The 23,008-nt window shown below is 37.1% G+C and overlaps 2 protein-coding genes across 6 annotated transcripts; one reads left to right on the forward strand and one right to left on the reverse strand.

Moving 5' to 3' along the window:
• Positions 1-1,193: 1,193 nt before the first annotated feature.
• Positions 1,194-4,811, reverse strand: LOC124413271 (uncharacterized protein C19orf47 homolog). Of its 2 annotated transcripts, none has more exons than XM_046893757.1 (3): positions 4,601-4,811; positions 1,574-2,668; positions 1,194-1,488 (listed from the first exon to the last, which is right to left on the reverse strand). In XM_046893757.1, exons 1-3 carry the CDS (start codon positions 4,710-4,712, stop codon positions 1,346-1,348), a joined length of 1,350 nt encoding a protein of 449 aa, XP_046749713.1. In that variant the 5' UTR covers positions 4,713-4,811; the 3' UTR covers positions 1,194-1,345. The 2 variants fall into 2 exon arrangements, with proteins under 2 accessions (XP_046749713.1, XP_046749714.1); XM_046893758.1 differs by lacking the exon at positions 4,601-4,811 and adding an exon at positions 3,098-3,170.
• LOC124413269 (alpha-actinin, sarcomeric) lies at positions 3,299-22,564 on the forward strand. Of its 4 annotated transcripts, XM_046893752.1 has the most exons (14): positions 3,299-3,767; positions 4,244-4,356; positions 17,041-17,275; positions 17,471-17,806; positions 18,389-18,478; positions 19,126-19,211; positions 19,579-19,924; positions 20,058-20,334; positions 20,420-20,591; positions 20,725-20,961; positions 21,074-21,158; positions 21,412-21,755; positions 21,847-22,143; positions 22,232-22,564. In XM_046893752.1, exons 2-14 carry the CDS (start codon positions 4,255-4,257, stop codon positions 22,388-22,390), a joined length of 2,766 nt encoding a protein of 921 aa, XP_046749708.1. In that variant the 5' UTR covers positions 3,299-3,767; positions 4,244-4,254; the 3' UTR covers positions 22,391-22,564. The 4 variants fall into 4 exon arrangements, with proteins under 4 accessions (XP_046749708.1, XP_046749706.1, XP_046749707.1 ...); XM_046893750.1 differs by lacking the exon at positions 18,389-18,478; XM_046893751.1 differs by lacking the exon at positions 19,126-19,211 and having other exon boundaries at positions 3,301-3,809; positions 18,389-18,474.
• Positions 22,565-23,008: the final 444 nt, after the last annotated feature.

Here is a 23,008-nt window from a genome sequence, read left to right on the forward strand (position 1 = left end):
AGTGTGATCGTAATCTTGCCTTTTTTTGGCTGATAAATTTTCTTCATATAACGAGCGAAGCTGCCAATGTTGCTATGCGTTGCCTTGATCATTCGAAACGAGAAGGTTGCCAGCTGTGCAAGCAGAATATTTTCTATCGTCTCGCTTATGAAAATAAAAGCAATTGAATTCATAGGTAACATGTGGTTTTGATATTTTTCTTCACGAACTGTAATGAAATTAAAATGAGGTGTTCGATATACATTAAAAAAAAATTAAATTCAAGTTTTGTTAAATAAAATAGAATAATAATAATTTCCCTTAAATAATAATCACAAATCATAAATTTGAAAATTACAAAATTCTGTAAAAAAAATTATGGATATTGAAAAATGCATAAGCTAATAGCAAAATTGCTAAGTCAACTCTACAAGTATCATAAACCCTAAAATCTTACAATTCGTTTTGCATTCAATCCCGTTTAACAAACGTAATAATCAGATCTTAAAAATGGTTTTATATTTTTAGAATGATCAAAGTTTCACGAAATTAACATTTTTGCATCAGCTATATTTAGACGATAAACGACTTTGTTCCAAAATTTTATTCTCCACGATCATGAGGGAAGTCGAATTAATAATAACTCCTATTTGGGTAAATAGTGCTCCTTTCCATTAGAAATCGACAAGTAGTTGCAATAGATTGTAATCTCGATTCTTACATCTGGTTATGGTTGTGGGAAAAAAAAACAAAAAAAAAAACGTGAATATAGTGTAATTTGTGATGCAAGTACAGAAAAATTATATAAAAAGATATGGTTATAGATGAAAAAAATTTCACTGAGTAAGCAAAGACAAACAAGATTTGTTAGTTGAATAAAGCAAGTTTCTACTTGACAAACGTATATAAAAGGATTGAAATTAAAAACAATTAATTTGATGTCAGGAACTACAATTGCGGTGGATTAACAACTGCGAACAGCAATATACAGTACCACTTGCAGTTTGTGTTACAAAGTTTTATGTGGACTTGTGCAATAGAACTCTCCTAATTTGACAGTAAATATAATACTAGTGAATATGATCAATTTCTTAATAAATACTTGCAGAATTCTATTGCACGTCACTTCTACATGAAGTAGTACTGATAATATTTTAGAGGAAATGAATTGAAATTACTGTGAGCAATTTAGCTATTAGTCTCTTACAAGATACTGAATTCTGACTATAATTTTATCCTTATATTATATTATATTATGATCGATACTTATACAAGTCAAGTATTTAAGTATATACACTCCATAAATGGGAAACGAAAAAAGCTAATCAACAATGAAAGAAATAGTAAGTCATTAGTACATTTTCCCTCAGACTCCAAGTCTGCTGAAGACCCCTGGCTTCACGAGTCTTTTTACAGTTGCAGTCTTGTTAAACGTTACTTGCTTTACTGGCGACAAGTTTGTCACACCGAGGCGGGCCTTTGCGGGCAATGCGGATGCTTGCTGCGAGGCTAGAGAATAAAATAAAGAAATCATTATCCAATTCCCTGATGAACTGAAGTAATCTCAAGATATAAGTCTAGAACACTCAATTACCTAGTTTGCTTGAAGTAGCGATCTTCCTTATGACTTTGGTAGTAGTAGGTGAGGGGTTGTTGATGGTAATTTTCTTATTGACTCTTACCAACTGCTTTGCTTTCCCGAGAACAATTTTTTGTTTTTTTTCTTGGTCAGCTCGCATGGTGCCACCAGTAGGTTTTGAGGCCATCTTGACCACCTTCGTTGTTGTCAGAATTGTATTTCCCAGTCTTGTTGGAGAATTTTTCAAGATGCCAGGGGTTGCTGTGCTGTTTTTACCATTCTTCAGAATTCCAACGTAAGGTAGTTGTTCTTTTTTACCGTCTTTGTCTCCCAATCTGTTAAATACACTCGAATTTCTTTTGAACACCTCTTTTCCTAATCCTGTAACATTAAAGGTAGGTGTTGCCGTTTCTGCCAGGTTTGTCGTACTGGTAACAGAACTATCGCCAAGGCGATCAAACACTGTCCTTTTCTGTTCCAAAACTTTTTTCAATATCTTACGACTTCTCAGTGTTGTACCTTTAGGCATTATTACTTTATATCCAACCTCATCTTCAGGTGCTATTTTTTTTGGACTATTATTATCCCAGTCTTCGTCGCTAGCTTCGCTTTCATAATCGTCGGAACACGAATCTAATTTTCTTTTAAGAGATACTTGGGGTTTTGGCTTTTCAATAATACGTGATACAATTTTAGCAGCTACAGGTTTCTTTTTAGCCACAAGTGAGGAGGTCGTTGCTATATTCCCTGTGTTTTTCACTATTTTTGTAGCATTTTCTGGTTCTGTTTTGACTTTACCAGGTGTGGCACTTCTGGTCACCATTTTAATGGCTGGCTTTTTTAACACAGGCTTAGCTGTAACCTTTGACACTATCGAACCTTCAGAATCTACCAGAAACTTTTCACATGTGGTCTCCTCGACGACTTTTTTGGCATATCGCAAGATCGCTATCATATCTCCCATCAAAGTTATCCCCATTTCTTTCAGACTCGGCTTATCAAGATCCGGCAACATGTCCGGATGGATACGATTGTTCGAAAATACGACTGCATGTTTGGTTGCGACGTCTTGAGGGAAACCAGCTCCGATGAAGAACTTTACCCAGTATGCTGCAAGCGGAGTGAAATTCAATGTTAGTTTATACGGTTCATTAATAAACTAAGGTAAAAGGGTAATGGGAGGAAAAATTCTTCTCTTCCTAACCTCTAAGTGATACGTAACACAGCGTATGGTCGATTGTGTGACACGTTAACGTCCCTAATTCAAAGTTAAATAAATCACCAGAACCCCATGGTCATTCAAATAAAATGAGACGTCCACGTTGTTGTCTTATTTGTAAATCGTTTGGAAAACACGGGAGAAGAAAGTTGGAAATAAAATTATACAAATATGATAAATTTTGTCCCATAATAATCGAAGCGTAGACGAGTGGTTTGAAGAAATTTTTTCGTTCGATAAAAACATAGCGATCCTCAGAATCGGGACGAAGGAGAGAAAGGTCCAGCGGATTATCTGTAGGGAAATAAACAAATACGAACCTGACAGGGAGACGGCCATTTTGTAAATAGCAGTCAACGGTGGATGAATCGGTAAGCTCGCTCACAGCCAGTAGTTTCGAAGCAATTCGATTAATCGAATCGAGGATCGATTCCACAATTCAGCGTGTACCAACCTGACCACAGCACACTTTGACAATCGCGCGCATTTGTGTATTCCTGAGTCCGGTGATGGGGGGCGCGTTGATTTTTCGTAAGCTTCTCGCGGCTTCAGGAGCAGAATTATTTTCGGTACGCGTGGGTGAGGGAGGTACGCCTCGATAGGCTTTCGCCCTGAGTTATTTTCGACACCTTTGCGCCAATATTCCCCGGCGTTGTTAAACCGGAGAGGGGTGTCGGTGAGTAGAAAAAAATAAGAACAGTCCACCGAGAATCGAGGAGTCAAGTCTTCTAGAGATATAGGATAGGGATTCGTGGTGTGTCGGTGTGTGTCGGTGTGTGTCGGTGTGTCGATGTGAGATACTTATTGCATTGCCCGCGGTATCGTCCGGTGGTGGGGTTCTCGTCGCTCGACGGCAGGCAGCGGCAGCGGCGGCTAAGGAGGTTAGAGTGGGGATAAGTTTTGTCAGGCAGTGGTCCGATTGTCAGATTCTAGGCAGAGGGGTCAGCGCGAGGGCAAACGACGACACGAAAGGTTTTCTGGGCTTGGCGGGTACGTTTTGAGCCGCCTATTTGTTTTGGTCAAGTTATTTTCGTACGTAGCGTTACGATTATTGTTATTTTCATTCTTATTCTTTTCCATTCTTTTTTTATTTTTTTTTTTCTTCTTCTTCTTTCATCGTTTTATTATCCCGCTCGTTCTCTTCTTCTCTTCGACTCTACTCTTTCGTTTTCTTCTTTCACTGTCGAAGTTCTCTGGTAGTTTAGCGACGTCAACGACGACGACGACGACGACGACGACGACGAGTCATTGCTGAGAGCGAGAAGAGAACGAGTTTCGGTAGTTCGCTGTAACCGTTGCACGAACGTCCGTTCGGTTTTCCCAATATCTATTATCGGATATAAAGTGAAAAGTATCATCATCGTCATCACCTTCCACGTCGTGATCATCGACACCATCATCATCATCAACTTCTTCTTCTTCTTCTTCTTCTTCTTCTTCTTCTTTACCCACGTTTACCTTTGAAGGGGCGTCAAGAATGAACGACATGGAGGCATATGGGGATGGGTACATGGAACCCGAGGAGGAGTGGGAACGCGAGGGTCTCTTGGACCCGGCCTGGGAGAAGCAGCAGAAAAAAGTGAGTCAATCAAATTCCAACCTTACTTACTTACTTACTTACTTACTTACTTACTTACTTACTTACTCCTTACATCTATCACATCTACCACCTCCTATAACTTTGTCGCGTGCGAGTCTTTTTTTATACCTATTCCTCTCTCGCGATCAGGCGCCGCGCGCGTTGCTTCGCCCGAAGAGAGAGCGAGAGCGACAAAGATAGAGAGAGATAGAGAGAGATAGAGAGAGAGAGAATGAATACTTACCTATGTAGCAGAGATATCTCGTCGAACTAGGAAGAGGAACGAACGTCTCTGTAGTATACAACGTATGTCTCGTACCTCTCAACCTATGTATGTACAAACACCGCCACCGCATTCCTGTCTCTGCTCCTGCCCGTTCGTTGCTTCGACGCCACGGCCTCACCCGTACTTACTTTTCTCGCTTGCGACACCGCGATTCGAGCTGCTCAAAGCGACGAACCTTCATCGGAGTTTACTTTTCTCCTTGCACATCCCTGTTAAAGGGGCTAATCCGTCGCGTTTTCCGTCGTTACGTCAAACCAAGAGCGCATACAGACAAGGCTCACAGATTCCTCCTCCCCCCTCCTGCTTCGCTGCTTCCTTCTCCTTCTTATTCATATTCTTATTCTTATTTTTATCTTTTTCTTCGATTTTGACCCACGTATAATACAAGCTATCGTGTCAGCAGTGCAACGCATTCAGCATTGTTCCGTTCACCTCACCTCGGTCTACTTTATATCCATTTCGTTTCCGAACGACCCCCCGTCGTCATTTCGCACAGATATAGCAGAAAGCATCCACACTGTAACAGCTTGTGTAACTTCAAGGGAACTGCACCTTATCGTTGGTCTAGGTTGGGTTAGGCTGGGTTATTTGCTTATCTGCGCTTTTCCTGTGTTTATACTCGTCTCTTATATTCCTACGTAGGACAACCGTTTCGGGGGGTGATTCTAAGTCGTACGATTATGTAGAGTAATTAAGTGTGTATCTGGTATGCGCAGCAGGAATCTTGGATAATTAAAACTTGACGTTCTAATACGTTTCTATTACTATTGCTACTTTTACATCATTAGTAATCGATTGGGAAAATGGAACGTTTCTATCGGTTGATATTATTCGCTCGGCATGCTATAGAAAATCGTTCTGGTTTCCTTTTTTTTCGGTAAAAATTTGGCAACCGGTCAAGAGTTTCTTCCAGGTCTATACGGAATAGACCTTCAGATTATATTTTTGGATTTTATGACAGAAATAATCCTGCCTTGACTCACGATCAGAGGTGGAATGCTTGCTCGGTTTCGTTAAGAACCAAATGTGCGGCGTTTTAGTCGAATTGATGTACGTAATACTCGTGAAAAAATTCATTATTCGAACACTGCACATTGGATTACAATATTCTGACACGCACAGTTTATACATGCTATACATTTATCTTGCACGTTATACTCGAGCCTTAAGAAAGATAGAGAGAGGGAGAAAGAGAGAGATTCTTTCGCCAAGCTTCAAATGAAGACAATGATGTAACACTGGGTTAAGAAAACAAAAGTAAAGGAAAAGTAAAAAAAGAAAACGAAAAAGCGATCAATCACACATCTGTATAAACACGGTAAACGAGCGTTACGCCGTTTATTTTATAAACGATCCGTATAATTAATGCGTGAATATGGCGTTGAATAATTTCTGGTTCGGAGGCAGTTTATCATACTCAAATTATACATTTATTGAAGAAATTTTCAAATAAATACTCGTACGTGCATCACGTACCTACTCAATTTCTTACGATTCACGTCTTCGGTCTTTGTTCAAAGGTCGGCTATATAATCGGTCCAAAGGTCGTGCTACTGACATTAGAGAAACTCGTATAATTTTCTATTATAATAATATATATATATAATTACACGTTAACTCGCCCAATCGGAATCTCGGGCAGGAAATAATTATTCTTTCGTAATTATACGAGATGATTGTGAACTTTGAATTGCGATCTTTTGATGATTCAAACGATATTATTATATGTGTAACGTATATTGTTGTAATCGTTGGATTTCAGCGGAATTTCTTATTCAATGGAATATGTTTATTATATATATATATCTGTAAAATATTTCAACTCTAAAGTTACATTCCTTACAACGGCTGTTGTTCTCGTCACACGTATCCTGTGTGTGGTTTTACAGCATAATCACGTTTTACATCATTTATTCTACTACTTCATAACACGCGAAAGAACTTACAGAGTGAGAAAGAGAGAGAGAGAGCGATTAGGTTATTTAAAAAAATTCCAAGAAGAAATTACTGCGCTGCGATACTTCGTTTGCGTACCTACGTGAGGCTCGAAACTTAGGAGCTGCATCAATCGCTATGAAATATAATTTCCAATATTTTTTCATTTCCTTACCGTCATTATTAATATATATTTGTAATCATAGTTCTGAACTGGATCAGTGTGCAAAATTCTTCCTTCTATAAAAGTTTTATCAAAATTTATGATTACTTCTTTTGTAGTTTCTCCTTATACGAATAAATAAACGAATAAAACAATAAGTTGAAATTTTATCCCAATGGCACGTGTATCGTGTCAAATAAATTTGCATCATTTCGTTTTTTTTTTGTTTTTTTTTTTTTACGAAAATTTGTTTTCAATTCACTTTAATCATTATTGACATCCATCGCTAAATCTGCATATTATTTTCTATGTCTTTCCATCTCTTATGTTATTCCAATTCATGGGTAATGAGATTATCAGTGAGTGTTTGGATGCATTCCGCAGTTTAACGCTGCAGGATATTATTTTCGAGAAAAAACAAGCAGCGTGACCGATAAATAAATGGTGTTCAAAAACAAATAACGAATACTAATAATCCCATACAGGCTTGTATTAAACTTGTGTTGAAATACGGATTAATATATATCTATAATAACAAACGATGATCACGCCTCGCAATTTGTTTGAAACCAATTTTTTTTCAACCATCGTTCATCTCGATTATTCACCGCGGTGAAGGAAAGAGAGAGAGAGAGAGAAAGGCTTTTATCTTGGGAAATTAAAAAGAGAGATAGAAAAAGAGACGAGGGAGTAGAGAGGAAAGATCACGTTTAACTCGTTTCCCGTTTCACGAATATTTCGCCGCTTACTGTAGACAAAAAACGTCGTCGTCCGAGAAGCAGCGGCTATACATATATATATATTCTCGTGGAGAATGTTATGTTTAATTGATTTTTTTAATCCCGAATCATTGACCTTTGGAACGGTTGAACGGCTTGCCTTCAGCAGGCCGTCGGCCAATATCGAAATTAAATCAGGGTCTGCCGTATGACCCACTCAACGGATGAAAAAAAGAAAAGAAACGAAAAGAAAAATAAAAAATTTCACGCAGCAATTAATTATTGTCCGATTCTACGTCTATCATCGGTATGTTTGAGACATTTAACCGATCGTGTTTGCAGTTTTTCTTGCGGAGTCTATTTTCGTACAACCGCGTACGTGTAATTTGTCTGCGATAAATAGCGATGCACGAATAGTTTGAGAGAGCGAGAAAGAGAGAGAGAGAGAGAGAGAGAGGGGGGGAGAGAGACAGAGAGAAAGAAATATTTTATGATATAATATACGCGAATAGCAACGATCAGCTACTTACTTGTCGATCGGTGCTCGTTGATGATTTGGAACAATTTTCCCACGTGTTTTTTTTTTTATTTTTTTTATTTTTTTTTTTTGCCTCTCTTTCGCCTCTATTTATTAACACATTACGCACCAAACTGCACGTGTAGTTCTCAACATGTATTTACATATAGAGAGTGAGAGAGAGAGAGAGAGAGATATTTGCCGTATATTCGATGCGTTTTAAATAGTTTTAAAATGAAATGAAAAAAAATAAAAAAAATAAATCTCTTCACGTGAATCGATAAAACGTCGAAGACACTTAATCTCCTTACAAATTTTCTTTCTGTCGCATGGCTCTCCGTCTCACTCTCTCTCTCTTTCTCTCTCCTTTTTTTTTCATTTTTCTTTTACAAAGTAGTTTCCTTCAGGATCACTGCCCGAGACGGCATGTGTGAATCCCCTCTTCGAAAGTCGAAAAACACCAGAGACATCACTAGTCTCGTATTATAGCTGTTTAAAAGTAAGTAGTGAACGTTGCCAAATAACGTGTCCCCCTCGCAAATGCTCGATATTTGTCAGTAGAGCACGTAATTATACTATCGACACCACAACTGTTCGAACGGTTATAAATATTTTATTTTAAGAAAAAAGAAAAAAAAATTGATTTTTTTTTCTTTCTTTCTTTTTTTTTTTTTGTGTATAAATAACGTTATTCGTTACCCCAAGTATCTGCCCATAATGTTTTATCGTATTATTATATTCATATAATATAAAACAAGCGCCAACACTGTTCTCTCTTTCTCTCTCTCTCTCTCACTTCTCTCTACATTTCCCAATCGTTGAGAATTTTTATTGACACACTCACACACACACACACATTATACTTCCCTTCTATTAAATCGGGTCAGAACAATATATCAACTAACATAATATCTATGTTGTTTCGCTCCGGTTTGTCGAAGGGAAAGAAGAGAAGAGAAAAAAAAAACTAGAAAAAAGATAAGGAAGAAGAAGCAGGGGATATATACGTATATATATATATATATATACCCACCCCCCTTCCCTTTCAGTCAATTTTAATCCTGGTGTCCCACTGCTGCAGGGTCGGTAAATTAATTTGAGAGTCTGTTACAGGCTATAATATCAGTATTAACATACTACAAAGTTGTGTCAAGAATTTAGACGCCACTATCGAACGATTCGTAAAACGAAACGTAGTGAAAAATATTTTTATACAGGAAATCACGACGCGAGACATCGAGCGATTTATTTCATTAAAAAGGTCAATGAATGTGATATTATAATATAAGAAAAGGTCATGTAAGTAGTCGAGCTGTGTGTCCGTGATATCTTTTTGACGATCCGCGCTGCTCCTTTCACGTCTTATGTGTCTCTATTATACGCACCGTATACGAAGCCTCATCTGCTGACTGGGCCATATTATGCATGCATGCATGTATGTAATATTATTGAACCGGGTCTCAAGTTTCAACGTAACACGGACCGTACGTGGTGATCGTATTCATATTCACGTTTTATCCGTGGCATATATTATATATGGATGAAATATTGTATAATATGTGTGCACGATTTTTTTTTTTTTTTTTTTTTTTTTTTTTTTTTTTTTTTTTTTTTTTTTTTTTTTTTTTTTTTGTTAAATTATTTTCCCATGTGAAATTGGAATTTCATAAAAACAAGCTCACGAATCTTTCGCCGTTAGATTTGTGGGTATGCTAATCTCTTTTCATAAACTTTACGTTACGCTGAGTTCTTATGGAGATTCTTATGCGTATGAATCTATTATGTACATGAGATAAAAATTTCGATATATGTTTCATAACTTTATTAGCTCGTGCAGGGTATTTCGTGTTATTATAATATAAAAATTATATGTTTATAATCCGTGTGTTATGCATTTATTTCAACGATTTTAAGAAATCGTTGTAGAAAAATGATGAGATCTTTAATTATACGGATGTATAATAATCACGTTCTACGATTTTTAATGAAAAATATTTTTATAAGGTTTGTAAGGTTTAAGATCGCGATATGTGAGGTACTTCTGAGTAATGGGGACAACCGCTATATTCTTGGATTTATATTACACGGAAGTACAGTTTGTAATATATATTATGATCGTGTTATACTGTATCTGGATGCTCATTTCCTTCTGATATTAATGAAACGACGCGTACTTACAATTAGCATGCGTACATACACGTGACTCAAGCTTAGATATACATCATACACACGTCACCAAAACAGCACGAAAAAGAAATCGTGTAACTTTTTTCTCTCGTCGGATGATTAAAATGAGGAATTCTAGAAAAGTTGAACTTGCAAAATCTGTGAGTTTCTTGATTCTGTATTAATTAACAGTTTACGAAACTTCCAGTAATCTTAATGCTGCAAACAATGAGTTTTTCACAAAATTCGTTGATACGTGAAACATATATGAAGCTGAAGTTAGCAGCCAAACGTGTTAAACTTTTTGAAAATGTATAGAGTATTGGGGGTCGAGACATTTCAGAAAATAAAAATTTTTCGACTTCACTTCTTTATTCTAATGAAGTAAAATAAATTCAGCCTTGTATGAAACATTTGTATACTACCAAGTAATTTGAACTGTAATTATTATATATCCAATGTGGTCTTATCGCCGACGGTTTACAATTCGTGACAATCGTGACCACGCGAGATATTGCAATTCGTGTATATCGTATCTACTTGCTGGACAGCCGTGTGAGTAATGCGAATATCACATCACATCGTTTTGCGGAAGTATTCAAGTATCAACCGCCTGAATAAGCATCGCGGTGATATTTCGCGGAAATAGTGTGCACATCATCGTATACTTACGCGGTATATGAGTATGCGAAGTGATGAAAGAGAAATTCAAATGAGCATGTATGAACGCATATAAGGTATGAGAGCAAGATGACGAAGGCAATCTTTATAACTACGGACGAAATTTTAATCATCTTATCTTTAGTGATATTCAAATGAAACTATTAAATATTCTCGTCTGCCTCTTTCCGTTTTTCACGCAGTGCAGATGATGCATGATTTTATATTTCGTAACAAAAATTTGTTTCTTGTTTTCTGGACGTAATAAATTAACTTGAAAATTTTCCAAAGATTATTGGTCATTTTTAAGGAATATTTTAAACCAAGCACAGCCTACGCAACTTTATATTTATATATGTGTAGATTAGAGATGAAAAGTACGGCTTATCTGAAATAAAAACTGGATTGTGTTTGAGTAAAGGAAATATGCGGAGATTGTTAGGAAATTGATTACATACTTTTCGGTGTTGGAAAATTATTATTACACAACCTTATCGCTGTCACATGGCTGGTCGAAACTGGTGTAACGTTCTTAGCTTTGGAAAATAATTTTTACGCAATACCGGATGGCGATTATCGAATTAGATAAGCTCGAGAGGCGACAGGCTGTGTAATACAAATTCTAAAAATCGAAAAAATTGTGCAAAAATAACATCAAAGGAAGTAATCGCCCACACGAGACGGAATCGAGTCTCTCTAACGTATAAGTATATATCACTCGCTCACTCTCTCTCTCTTTCTCTGTTTTAATCGCTTCTTTTCCACCGATCGTCTAATTTTAGGATTATTTATTATAGATACGCATTGTATCATAAATCACGACCGCATGATGAATGACCGAAGAGGAGAGAAAGGTTTTCCTCTACGCTTTCCGCTCGATCTGTGATTCACGCCAATACGTCATTTTTATTTGTTCATTATATTATAATAATAGCTGCAGTTATTGTAAGAGATATGAAACGAAATGGTCCGTCGGGGTTAAAAATGAAGAAATTTAAAAATCTGAAACATCGAATGATTTTATTTCTGGCTCGGTGAAATTTCATCACTTTGATCTTTCTTTGTTTTGGATTTTCGATATTTTTACGTTTCGATTTCCTGTTATTCCGGTTTCCGGTTTCCGAGTAAACTACGCTACGCGAGTATATTTTGATTTTCAAAATTTCACCCCATCTAGACTTTATTCTTCCCAATTTTTCTTTATCGAAAGCTAAATCTTCGGAATCTTGAAACTTCGTTGTTTTGCAAAAGTCTGATTTCTTTATTTAAACTTACGCCTTTCAAATTTCGAACTTCAAACTCGACCCGAGACTATCAGCAGAATTCTTCCCTGTTTTTAGCTGCAGATTGGATTTGACGTGAAGTCAAGTCGTATGACATACATACATACATACATACATACATACATACATATATACATATACACAGCAGTGGCAAGGGAGCGAACGAATTAGTCGTGGATGATTATTATGGCTTTGCGCCAAAGACTCATCGCTCCCACAAACCGCCGCTCCGCGTCTGTCTGCCCGCAGCGGATTGGCCGCAGGGAGCAAGCAGTATTTCGGTTAACACACGAGCTCTCTGTAACCGTTTACGTAAAATGATGGGTGTTCTTTAACCGAGAATCAGCTGTGATACGAGAAAATTTCTGTGAACGCTGTTCGAGCCCTTAAAACGTCATTCCGCCGACTGACGTCATCGCCATTCACTAATTACAACGCATAACATTTTCTCCAATTCTTCGCTACGTTTTAGTGTTTCTATATACATATTTTTACACATGTTTTTAACCGCCGATGGAATCGCAACGCGTTTCAGGGTGGCCGACGACGACGTCGTTGCGTCGCGTCGCGTCGCGTTGCGTCCCGTTGCGTCATCAGGCCTAAAACCGGGGTCTAAAAGTGACGACTAACAAAAATACCTTTCAACGTCACCTCTCTCTTTCTCCCTTGTTCTCTCTTTATATTTTTTTTTCTCTCTCTCTCTCTCTCTCTCTCTCTCTCTCCCTCAGACTCGTAATCATTTGGATAAACAAACTGTCCAAAAGAAAAAAAACAACCACATATATATATACATAAATGCACAAATCACGTTTACAAATTTTTCGTACTTTCTGTACACGTATATGTATAAATATATAAATATATATATATTTTTTCTTATTCTTTTCAAACGATTTATACTATACTTTGTAAATAATATGGATTATTTGTCATTTCTTCAAAAAAATTATCACTCCTTTCCTCATCGATATATAAGGTTTTTCTTTTTTCTTGCCACTCGATAGTCGAGTATTCGATCTTCCAAAGAAAGACAATTAATATTCTCACGTATACTTTACCCCCCCTCCCCTGTATAAGACTTCCCAACGCGTCGTCCCTTCGTCGAGGGACACGGACTCGTGGCGACAGGGTGCACCTGCAATTCTATATATACGGCAGGTGTTTTTTTATTTGACACCGGGCATAACACATCCGTAACATCATGTATGCATATGTAACATGTATAACGTTACGCACATTGCTAATTCCAACGATTTTACAATTTCTTCTGAATATAAGTTGTTCCTGCCCTCTTATACACCGCGATTGTATTGTATACTATTACCTATATACGCATTATATTCAATATATTGCATCTCGTATAGACGTAAACTCGATGCTTTTGCCGAGATAAAATGAATTCTTCAAACGCCTGACCAGCGAATCTCCGTGTTAAAGTTAAATATTAAATGTCTACATAATAAACCTACGAAAGTTTTTACAACCGTCGTCGCGTTGCTATTACGTCAACGTGTTTGCGAGCCTTAATTTCTACAAATATATCAGCCGGGATGTTATACGTTACACGCGCGCGCGCGTATAATGTGTATATATATATATATATATGCGGTAATTTAATTAGGCTAAAAACGATCGATTCATTGAACGGCACATTCTTTTTTCCAGTACACACAGTGTGTGACGCTGTCGGCGCTTTTTCGATCGTTATCTATAATTATTAAATATCGTTTATTGGATACACGCATAATATTAAAAGCTTACAATAAAATCTAACGTATATATATTTATATATAAGGTATACGATTTGAAATTTAACTTATATATACATTTCTCGATAATATAATTACACGTTCACTGATAACCAGATTAACTATATCAATTACGTATTTACAGTGGTTGATTCGATAAAACCAAAAAAAGGAGGCGGGGGGGGGGGGGGGGGGGGGTGTGAACGCACAGTAGTTGATCAAAATGCGATCAGTCCTGCGACACAACGTTGAACGATAATTTACTACCAATACCAATAGGTACATACTTATATATATATAGGCGTTATGATATGACTCGGTGATTTGTAGAATTTATATTTCTTATCGTCGTACAGTTATGAGATATATATTACAGTTGATATATGCATCTCTATAGTGATTTCGTAATGACGCTTCGGTCGTGACTCATTGTCAGAATGCATTATATAGTGCATATTATAATATTTGTTTTCTCTCAGATTGTGTTTGCCTCATCTTATTATACATAATTATACGAAACGAAAGAAATATTTCTTTAATAAGAAAAATTAATAGAAATATTATCATTCTTTTGAAATTTTTCAAACTTTTATATTTATAATATTTACTACTACTACTACTACTGATACTGCTACTGCTACTAATAGGTACTTTGGTACACGTATGCAAAAGTATCTACATATATACTAGGCATATGTAGTACGTATATAATTTTCAGGCTGCGGGAAGACAAGACAAGACAAGACAAGACAAGACAGAAATTATTCATCGGGGAGACAGACGGACGGATGGTTTTGAAACGGTTGCTAGCGCGGGAGAAGTCGATGTTTTACAAATAGATCGTAGCTCGGATTGAGGGTTAGGGTGGCCCATGTCCAATTTTGGCCCGCCGCCGCGTTACGCTGCCCGTATTAAGTTTCACGCAATATTTTTCTTCACGTGAGAGTGTAGGAAAAGCAGAAGAAGTGGAAGGGTAAAGAAGAAAAACAAGAAAAGAAAAAAAAAAAAAAAAATATTGAGAAAAAATTTGAGAAAAAAAAAAAGAAGAAATAAATTCCATTTTTAGATCCGCCAACCGTTCACAAATTTAATTGATTCTATTTTTTTTTCTCTACATTTTATCTGATATTAAATGATAAGGAAAAAGAAAATTGCGTCGGATATGTAAATTTGGAGAGGAGAAAGAATTTTTAAATTGTTAATGTTATTGTTGTAAATTATCATACTTTTATGCCTCTGTTATTCATCGTGTCAATTACAGAATCGTAAATGGTTTTTAAGTAGCTTTATAACTTATACTTTGATATAACAATTATCTTCTCATATTGTTCATGCGATAAACTTGAACACTTTGTAGGATTATTGATATGGATTGGATTTTATGACAGAATTAAAGTTATCGTCGAAATCGTATTGAAATATTTTTTACACGGCTTACAAATCGCTCAAATCTGATTTTATGAACAAACTGCTGGCAATTATGCTTTTAATAAGCATCGTTTCAAGAATTTATACTTTTCCCTCCCCACCTTAGATTGTATCAATTTTACGGTTGGATAAAAATATAACGTTGTATTCGATCTTTGTAAAAATATCCTCACTACACATGCATAGACTGGAAATTAATTTTTAATCAAACCAGGATGCTTTTAGATTCGGAAAATTATTTTAAGAACTACCAGCCAAAATAGAATCCAGAATGCTTGGCTGTTGGATATTTGTGGATCCAATCAGGGCACCATTCATAGCTTTGATATTGATTGCTTAACGATGAATCAATTACTTACTTACAATTTATGATACAGAAGATAACACGTCGGTAGCTCTGTCAAATTCTTTATAATCAATTCTGTTATGTTATTCATCGTATTGTCGATTACTCCAATCGCACCGAGTCGTGAAGATATTTATACAGTTCGAAATTCACAATATCTTTCCTCATTTTCTCATACTGAATAAAATTCTGAGCCTCTTACCGTCCGATTCATCAAAAAATTTATCTCTTAATCATGGCTTTAATATGTTTTCAAAAAACAAGCGATACAACGCGTTTATCCTGATTTTTATACTCAGCGCATATAGGTTTCAATTGATATTGAATCTGGTAGAGTTGACATGATGCGTGACTGAAATCGGTCAAAATTAGATGAGAATATGTCATATATAATTTTCAAATATTTGCCACAGTTTGAGCAATTTTTGTCTGGGTAAACAGTTAGTCATGAGCACATTACACAATTACCTGACTGTGTCACATTAGCCAAGGTTGCATAATTCTTGGGATTCAGAGGATATTAGCTAAGGTCACGAGACCTTGCTAATCTCAGACTGGGTGCAGTAGAAAACCTTAGCTTCAGTCTCGGCGTGTTGCAAAGCAGTAGGAAATGCCAGTTAGGAATCAGGTCGCGAGATATATATAGCATCAGGGATCGGGGTCGCTACTAAAATACACACGAAGCTGTATCTCACCTCAAACACAATTTTCTGTTAAAATTTCTCCTTCGTATAATGTCGTTCTTGTTTAATAGTTACTACGCTTCTACCACAGTTTTTGCCAAGTATTTCAAGGATGCAATTTACCTTCGATCAGAAGCATTTATCAGCTACTGCATAATTCTTATAAGCCTATACTCAATATTTCGTTTCTTTCCGAATCAACTGTTTTATAAATTCTTTCATTGGCAAACTCATTCTGGGCTCGTGAAATGTTTAGTTTTCGACTGCGAGCATTGTAGAACCTTGTAACAATTTGTTCTAAAACTTGCGAGAGGATTGTAAGCATAATTGTGATCCTTACGTTATGTTTGACTAGCTAAGCCTTAGGTGTGGCATCTGAATCGATGATGTGTTGAAATAATACGAAGGCAAGGCAGGAAGTGAAGCGTATTATCTTACTGCTCATGCTTTGCAGATCTCAGCATATTTAAACATGTAGAAACGTAGTACTATCTACGAACTTGTGACGTCAACAAGTACACAACATTTGAACGATTTTTAACGTAATTTACCATAGGTAATAGTAAATATAATAATAATGTCACCGCGACGAAAGTGATATGGAGAGCTTATAATTCTGGGCACCCAACACCAACAAACGACAGATTATCTTATTCTAAGTACGTTATGAGAAAAACCAAAAAAATCTTCATTGAATTGCACTCATAAGATCAGCCCCAAAAGTATTAATCTCGTGTATTTTACTTCCAGACTTTTACTGCATGGTGTAATTCACATCTTCGAAAGGCTGGAACTGCGATCGAATCAATCGAAGACGACTTCAGAAATGGGTTGAAACTTATGTTGTTACTGGAGGTAATATCCGGAGAGACCCTCCCAAGGCCAGACCGCGGCAAGATGCGTTTCCACAAGATCGCTAATGTCAATAAGGCTCTCGATTACATCGCCAGCAAGGGAGTCAAACTTGTCTCTATTGGCGCTGAAGGTTTGTGTCGTCGTTGTATATTGTAAACATTTCAGTAACACTGTTATTGAAACCTTCCATTTGATTTTTTTCCCCCCAATAATTACTGACATTATTTTTGTCATCGTACTTTTTTTGGCCGAAATTTTTTCAATCGCTAATCCGTCATCAATCGACAAGTTTTCTGGATTCTGAAAAATGTGAATTTATTGTTAGAAATCGTTGATGGTAACCTGAAGATGACTCTGGGAATGATCTGGACCATCATTCTTAGATTTGCAATTCAGGATATCTCTGTGGAAGAGATGACTGCCAAAGAGGGACTTCTACTTTGGTGTCAACGAAAAACGGCACCTTACAAAAACGTCAACGTCCAGAACTTCCATTTGTCATTCAAGGATGGATTGGCATTCTGTGCTTTGATCCATCGCCATCGCCCTGACCTCATCGACTACAACAAGCTAAGCAAGGACAATCCTCTGGAAAATCTGAACACCGCCTTTGACGTTGCTGAGAAGTACCTCGACATCCCACGCATGTTGGATCCCGATGGTAAATTTAGCTTATATTTGATATTAGCAACAAATATTACAATGCGACTCCCTACAACAACCAAGAAAGAATTTAGGAATCAAAGTTTACAAGGATACATCTTACAAATAGCTGTGTAACAAATACATTCGAGGTGTTTTTCGTCACAACTAATTAGCTTCTAACTTATACCTTTCTACTGTGTATAACATATTTATCCCATTTAGTTGTAAAGTAATAATTCTTCCACTGGAACTTATGAAGTTAACATTTTCGCGAGTCATACTTGTACAGGTCTTTCTGTAGCGAGTTCACTAAAAAAAGCTATATCATCAATTCGATTTAAGGATTGTAGTATGTTCCTTATCATTTACAGGCGTCATTTTTATTTCTACCTGTATAGTGCGGTTTGGGTGTGAAAAAGAAGTTTTTTTTCAATAGAATCGATTGCTATATCTTGCTCGGCAGCCATATCATTGAAATAAAATTACATTTTAGGGTTCTGATCTCGTTTCAAAGCAAAATAACGGAGCCACGTTCATTTGAAATTGTTTCACTGAATGTTAACAGCTGTTGTAAGATTTGATAATATGTATGTAATAGATTTGATCAACACCCCGAAGCCGGATGAACGTGCGATCATGACCTACGTTTCCTGCTACTACCACGCGTTCCAGGGCGCCCAGCAGGTCAGCGCAATGCATTGCGTGTCCCTTATTATTCACAACCCCATACACGTCCTTATGTACAAAGTAAACCCTTGCGCATCGTCTTAATCGCACTGAATTATCGTTATTCATATAATATATATTGTGTACAAATAGTACAGCGATGTACATGAATCGGTCACGCTTTCAAAGCTTTTCAAAGATATTTATCAGCTGAAGAAACCTTCGCCATTTTTACCCATTCTTTATGCATTTTTGTACCAATTGCTGAATTCTAAGACTTTAATTTAAACCTGTACAGTACACAACCGAAATCAATTGCTTTTTATGCTTCAATTATTCATACCTATTGTATGAATGCGAACTGAAGCTATGAAATGACCGATTCATTTGAAAACTTACAATTGCCTGTGCATAGGGAAGTACAAAAGTTTAAAAATATATGAATTTGCTTGGTGTACCTGTTTGAGAAATGAATGATCTAATCCAGCTGACAAATTTTAATCAAGACTAATGGACAACCCTATGTTACAGTGTAAATTTTATCTTTGCATTGAAGATTTGACGAATGTCTTTATTAATCAATTAATTAATGTGATCAATAGCATATTGATGATGTTATTTTTTTTCAACTAACATTGCATGGTTTGCGTTTCGATTGTGTTTTTCTAGACATGAGAAATACTGCTATGCCCGACGAGAGAGCAGTGATGACTTATGTATCGTCATACTACCATTGCTTTAGCGGTGCGCAAAAGGTGTGTGTGTATTCCATTTCCATTGACAATAGTTCCTAACTACTATTATTAGCTGTTACATAATGCCGCTGGTATGTACAGTTCTGTTTCTATTCCAAAACTCAGATTTATAAAAACACGAAGCTTTTGTAATTCAAATCCAACTTTCTAACTACAGGACAGTATTTCTACTGTTTATAATTCAAACTACTACCGAATATGAACCATAGAATCTTGGAAAATGTACAGCATGTTATGTATGTTCTCGCGTACGTTTTACATGGGTTGAAATAAAAAAAGGGCCAAAATCCGTAAGAATGAATTACACACTAAAATTATAATCCTTTGTGATGCATTCGATTTATTCGAGTATGACATTCGGCTATAGGCGGAGACAGCTGCCAACAGGATCTGCAAGGTTTTGAAAGTAAATCAAGAAAATGAGAGGCTTATGGAGGAATATGAGCGATTGGCATCAGATTTGCTGGAATGGATAAGGCGAACTATGCCATGGCTGGCTAGTCGTCAGACAGATAATTCACTGGCGGGTTGTCAGAAGAAACTAGAGGAGTACAGGACCTACCGCCGTAAGCACAAGCCACCGCGTGTTGAACAGAAAGCAAAACTTGAAACCAATTTCAATACTTTGCAAACTAAACTAAGGCTGAGCAATCGTCCTGCTTACATGCCTACCGAGGGCAAAATGGTCTCGGACATAAACAAAGCATGGAAGGGTGAGTAGAAATGAAATATATTATCATCATACAGAACGTTGATACAGAACCAGTGTATTTTGAAATGTGCAATAGTATATGATTCTTCTTTTCCAAATCACAGACAGTTTAAATTACAAATAAATCTTTACAGGACTTGAACTTGGAGAAAAAGCGTTTGAAGAATGGCTTCTGTCAGAAATGATGCGTCTCGAGCGTCTTGAGCATCTTGCCCAAAAGTTCAAGCATAAGGCAGATGCTCACGAAGATTGGACTGCTGGCAAAGAAGAGATGTTGACATCTCAAATCTTCCGCCAGTGCAAGCTTAATGAATTGAAGGCGCTGAAAAAAAAACACGAAGCCTTTGAATCTGACCTCGCTGCACACCAAGATCGAGTGGAGCAAATTGCTGCCATTGCTCAAGAGTTGAAGTAAGTAGGAAATAGGTAGTTAGTTATTAGATAACAAACGGTATTGTTTATCCTGAATTTTCATAAATTTATCTAATCAAATTAGCACTCTGGAGTACCATGACAGTGCATCGGTCAACGCAAGGTGCCAGCGCATTTGCGACCAGTGGGACAGGCTCGGTACCTTGACCCAACGCAGACGTCAGGCTTTGGATGAAGCAGAACGAATTCTCGAGAAGATCGACGTTCTGCATTTGGAATTCGCCAAACGTGCTGCGGTGTGTACTTGAAATATCAACTAATTCGTCATTTTTCGACCATCGCTTGAAGTGTGTCTATGATTATGTTAGGTAGTTCCGAACTCACTTGTACAAACCTGGATGACTGGTAATAAGTTTTGATTTATTCCAGCCATTCAACAACTGGTTAGACGGAACTCGCGAGGATCTTGTAGATATGTTCATTGTTCATACAATGGAGGAGATTCAAGGTCTTATGGATGCCCATGCAGCATTCAAAGCTACGCTAGGAGAAGCAGACAAGGAATACAACTCCATTGTTGGTCTCGTTCGTGAAGTTGAGTCGATAGTCAAGCAGTTCCAGATTCCTGGTGGACTTGAGAATCCGTACACTACCTTGACGGCATTAGTAAGTCTCATGCTTTCTGTGGAGAAGCATAATCAGAGACTAAAAACTTCAGATTTGATTTGACTGTAATTACAAGTTAAAAATTAATGTCTTTGAAATATTGATTCTTTAGGACCTAACTAAGAAGTGGAGTGACGTTAGGCAACTGGTACCACAACGTGACGGTACTTTAGCTGCTGAGTTACGCAAACAGCAGAGTATCCTTATGTTTACTATTTTTAATGTTGTCATCGTTGAACACCGCATACAGATAATATTTTTTTGCGTGCTTAACAAGTTTGGTAAAACTAACTCACTCGAGGTGGGTTGCACACGTAAATTGTTAATAAATTATCCGTTTGTCATGTGCCAAGCGTTATGTCAAGCTTATAAATGAATTTATGTTGAGTCGTAAGTGTGTTTGGTGTATTTTGAAATTGATGAAGTAGCAGACCTTAACTTTATGAAAAGATAACGAGATGCTACGTCGGCAATTCGCCGAGAAGGCCAATGCTGTCGGACCTTGGATGGAACGGCAGTTGGATGCTGTGACCGCTATTGGTCTCGGCCTTCAGGGCACTCTTGAAGATCAGCTCCACCGATTGAAAGAATACGAATCAGCTGTATACCAATACAAGGCGCATCTTGAAGAACTTGAGAAGATTCACCAAGCTGTGCAAGAGGGAATGATCTTTGAAAATAGGTATACACAGTACACCATGGAAACCCTTCGTGTTGGTTGGGAACAATTATTAACTTCCATCAACCGCAACATCAACGAGGTTGAGAACCAGATTCTTACTCGGGACTCCAAGGTATTTTATTTCTCTATATCGAGATGCCTTACTGTCAATTGAAACTTTGAGTAATTTTAATTATAACTATTTTGTTCTTTCTCTCCAACAGGGCATTACGCAGGATCAGTTGAACGAATTCCGCAGCAGTTTCAACCACTTCGATAAGAACAGGACGGGCAGACTTGCACCAGACGAATTCAAATCATGCCTCGTCTCATTGGGCTACTCAATTGGTAAAGACAGGCAAGGTGATATTGATTTCCAGCGTATTCTCGCCATAGTGGATCCTAACAGCTCAGGCTTTGTACACTTTGATGCGTTCTTGGACTTCATGACACGTGAATCCACTGATACTGATACTGCGGAGCAAGTCATTGACAGCTTCCGCATTTTAGCTGGCGACAAGGTAATTACTTTGGCCTGCTCGAAAAAATGTGATTACTGAATTTGCATTATTTGGTAAAATTAAATATCGTCACGTTTATGAATTGCAGCCATACATCCTGGCTGATGAGTTGAGGAGAGAATTGCCTCCTGATCAGGCTGAGTACTGTATCCAACGAATGCCTCCATACAAAGGAATTAACGCCATACCTGGAGCCTTGGACTATCGCTCTTTCTCGACTGCTCTGTATGGAGAGTCTGACCTATAAGTCTTTGCCGTAAAGTATACGAAATTATACCTTTTCCATTCAGGCATATGAATTGTGTGAAACGACAAACACCATATCATAACGCATACCATCATCTAGTTGTAACGAATCTATTCAGGTCTCTATGATGTATCCATAACCTATATAAAATATATACTACAATCTTAAATAATTTAAAAGGAAGGTTAATGATAGAAAACAATACAGATTCGCGCATTTTGACATAAGATTCATATTTTTCTACCTAAAACTAGTTAGTCAAAAAAACGTAGAGTTTTATCGTTTTGGACAAGATAAATGTCTGCGAGGAAAAGGTTTAATAACAGCGGATTACTTTTTCGAAACCCCATTATAAGTTGAGGAGATAAATATATAGTAGGGGTTCTTTACAGGGGGAAGGGACCGGAAAAAAATTTTCATACTGATATCAATGGAAAATTCGATAAATCTTACTTTAAATTTTGACAAAGGCATTCCATTGAACGAGCACTGGAGTCCACAATTTCTATCTTAAATGCTGATACTTACACTTGCCGTGTGATATTATTTCCCTTCCCCTTACTCCAGACGATAGTTAAGCTACGATATTTTTCTAACATGAAAATATATGCCATCGTC

Source organism: Diprion similis, chromosome 12 (genome assembly GCF_021155765.1).
Source record: "Diprion similis isolate iyDipSimi1 chromosome 12, iyDipSimi1.1, whole genome shotgun sequence".
Taxonomy (NCBI): domain Eukaryota; kingdom Metazoa; phylum Arthropoda; class Insecta; order Hymenoptera; family Diprionidae; genus Diprion; species Diprion similis.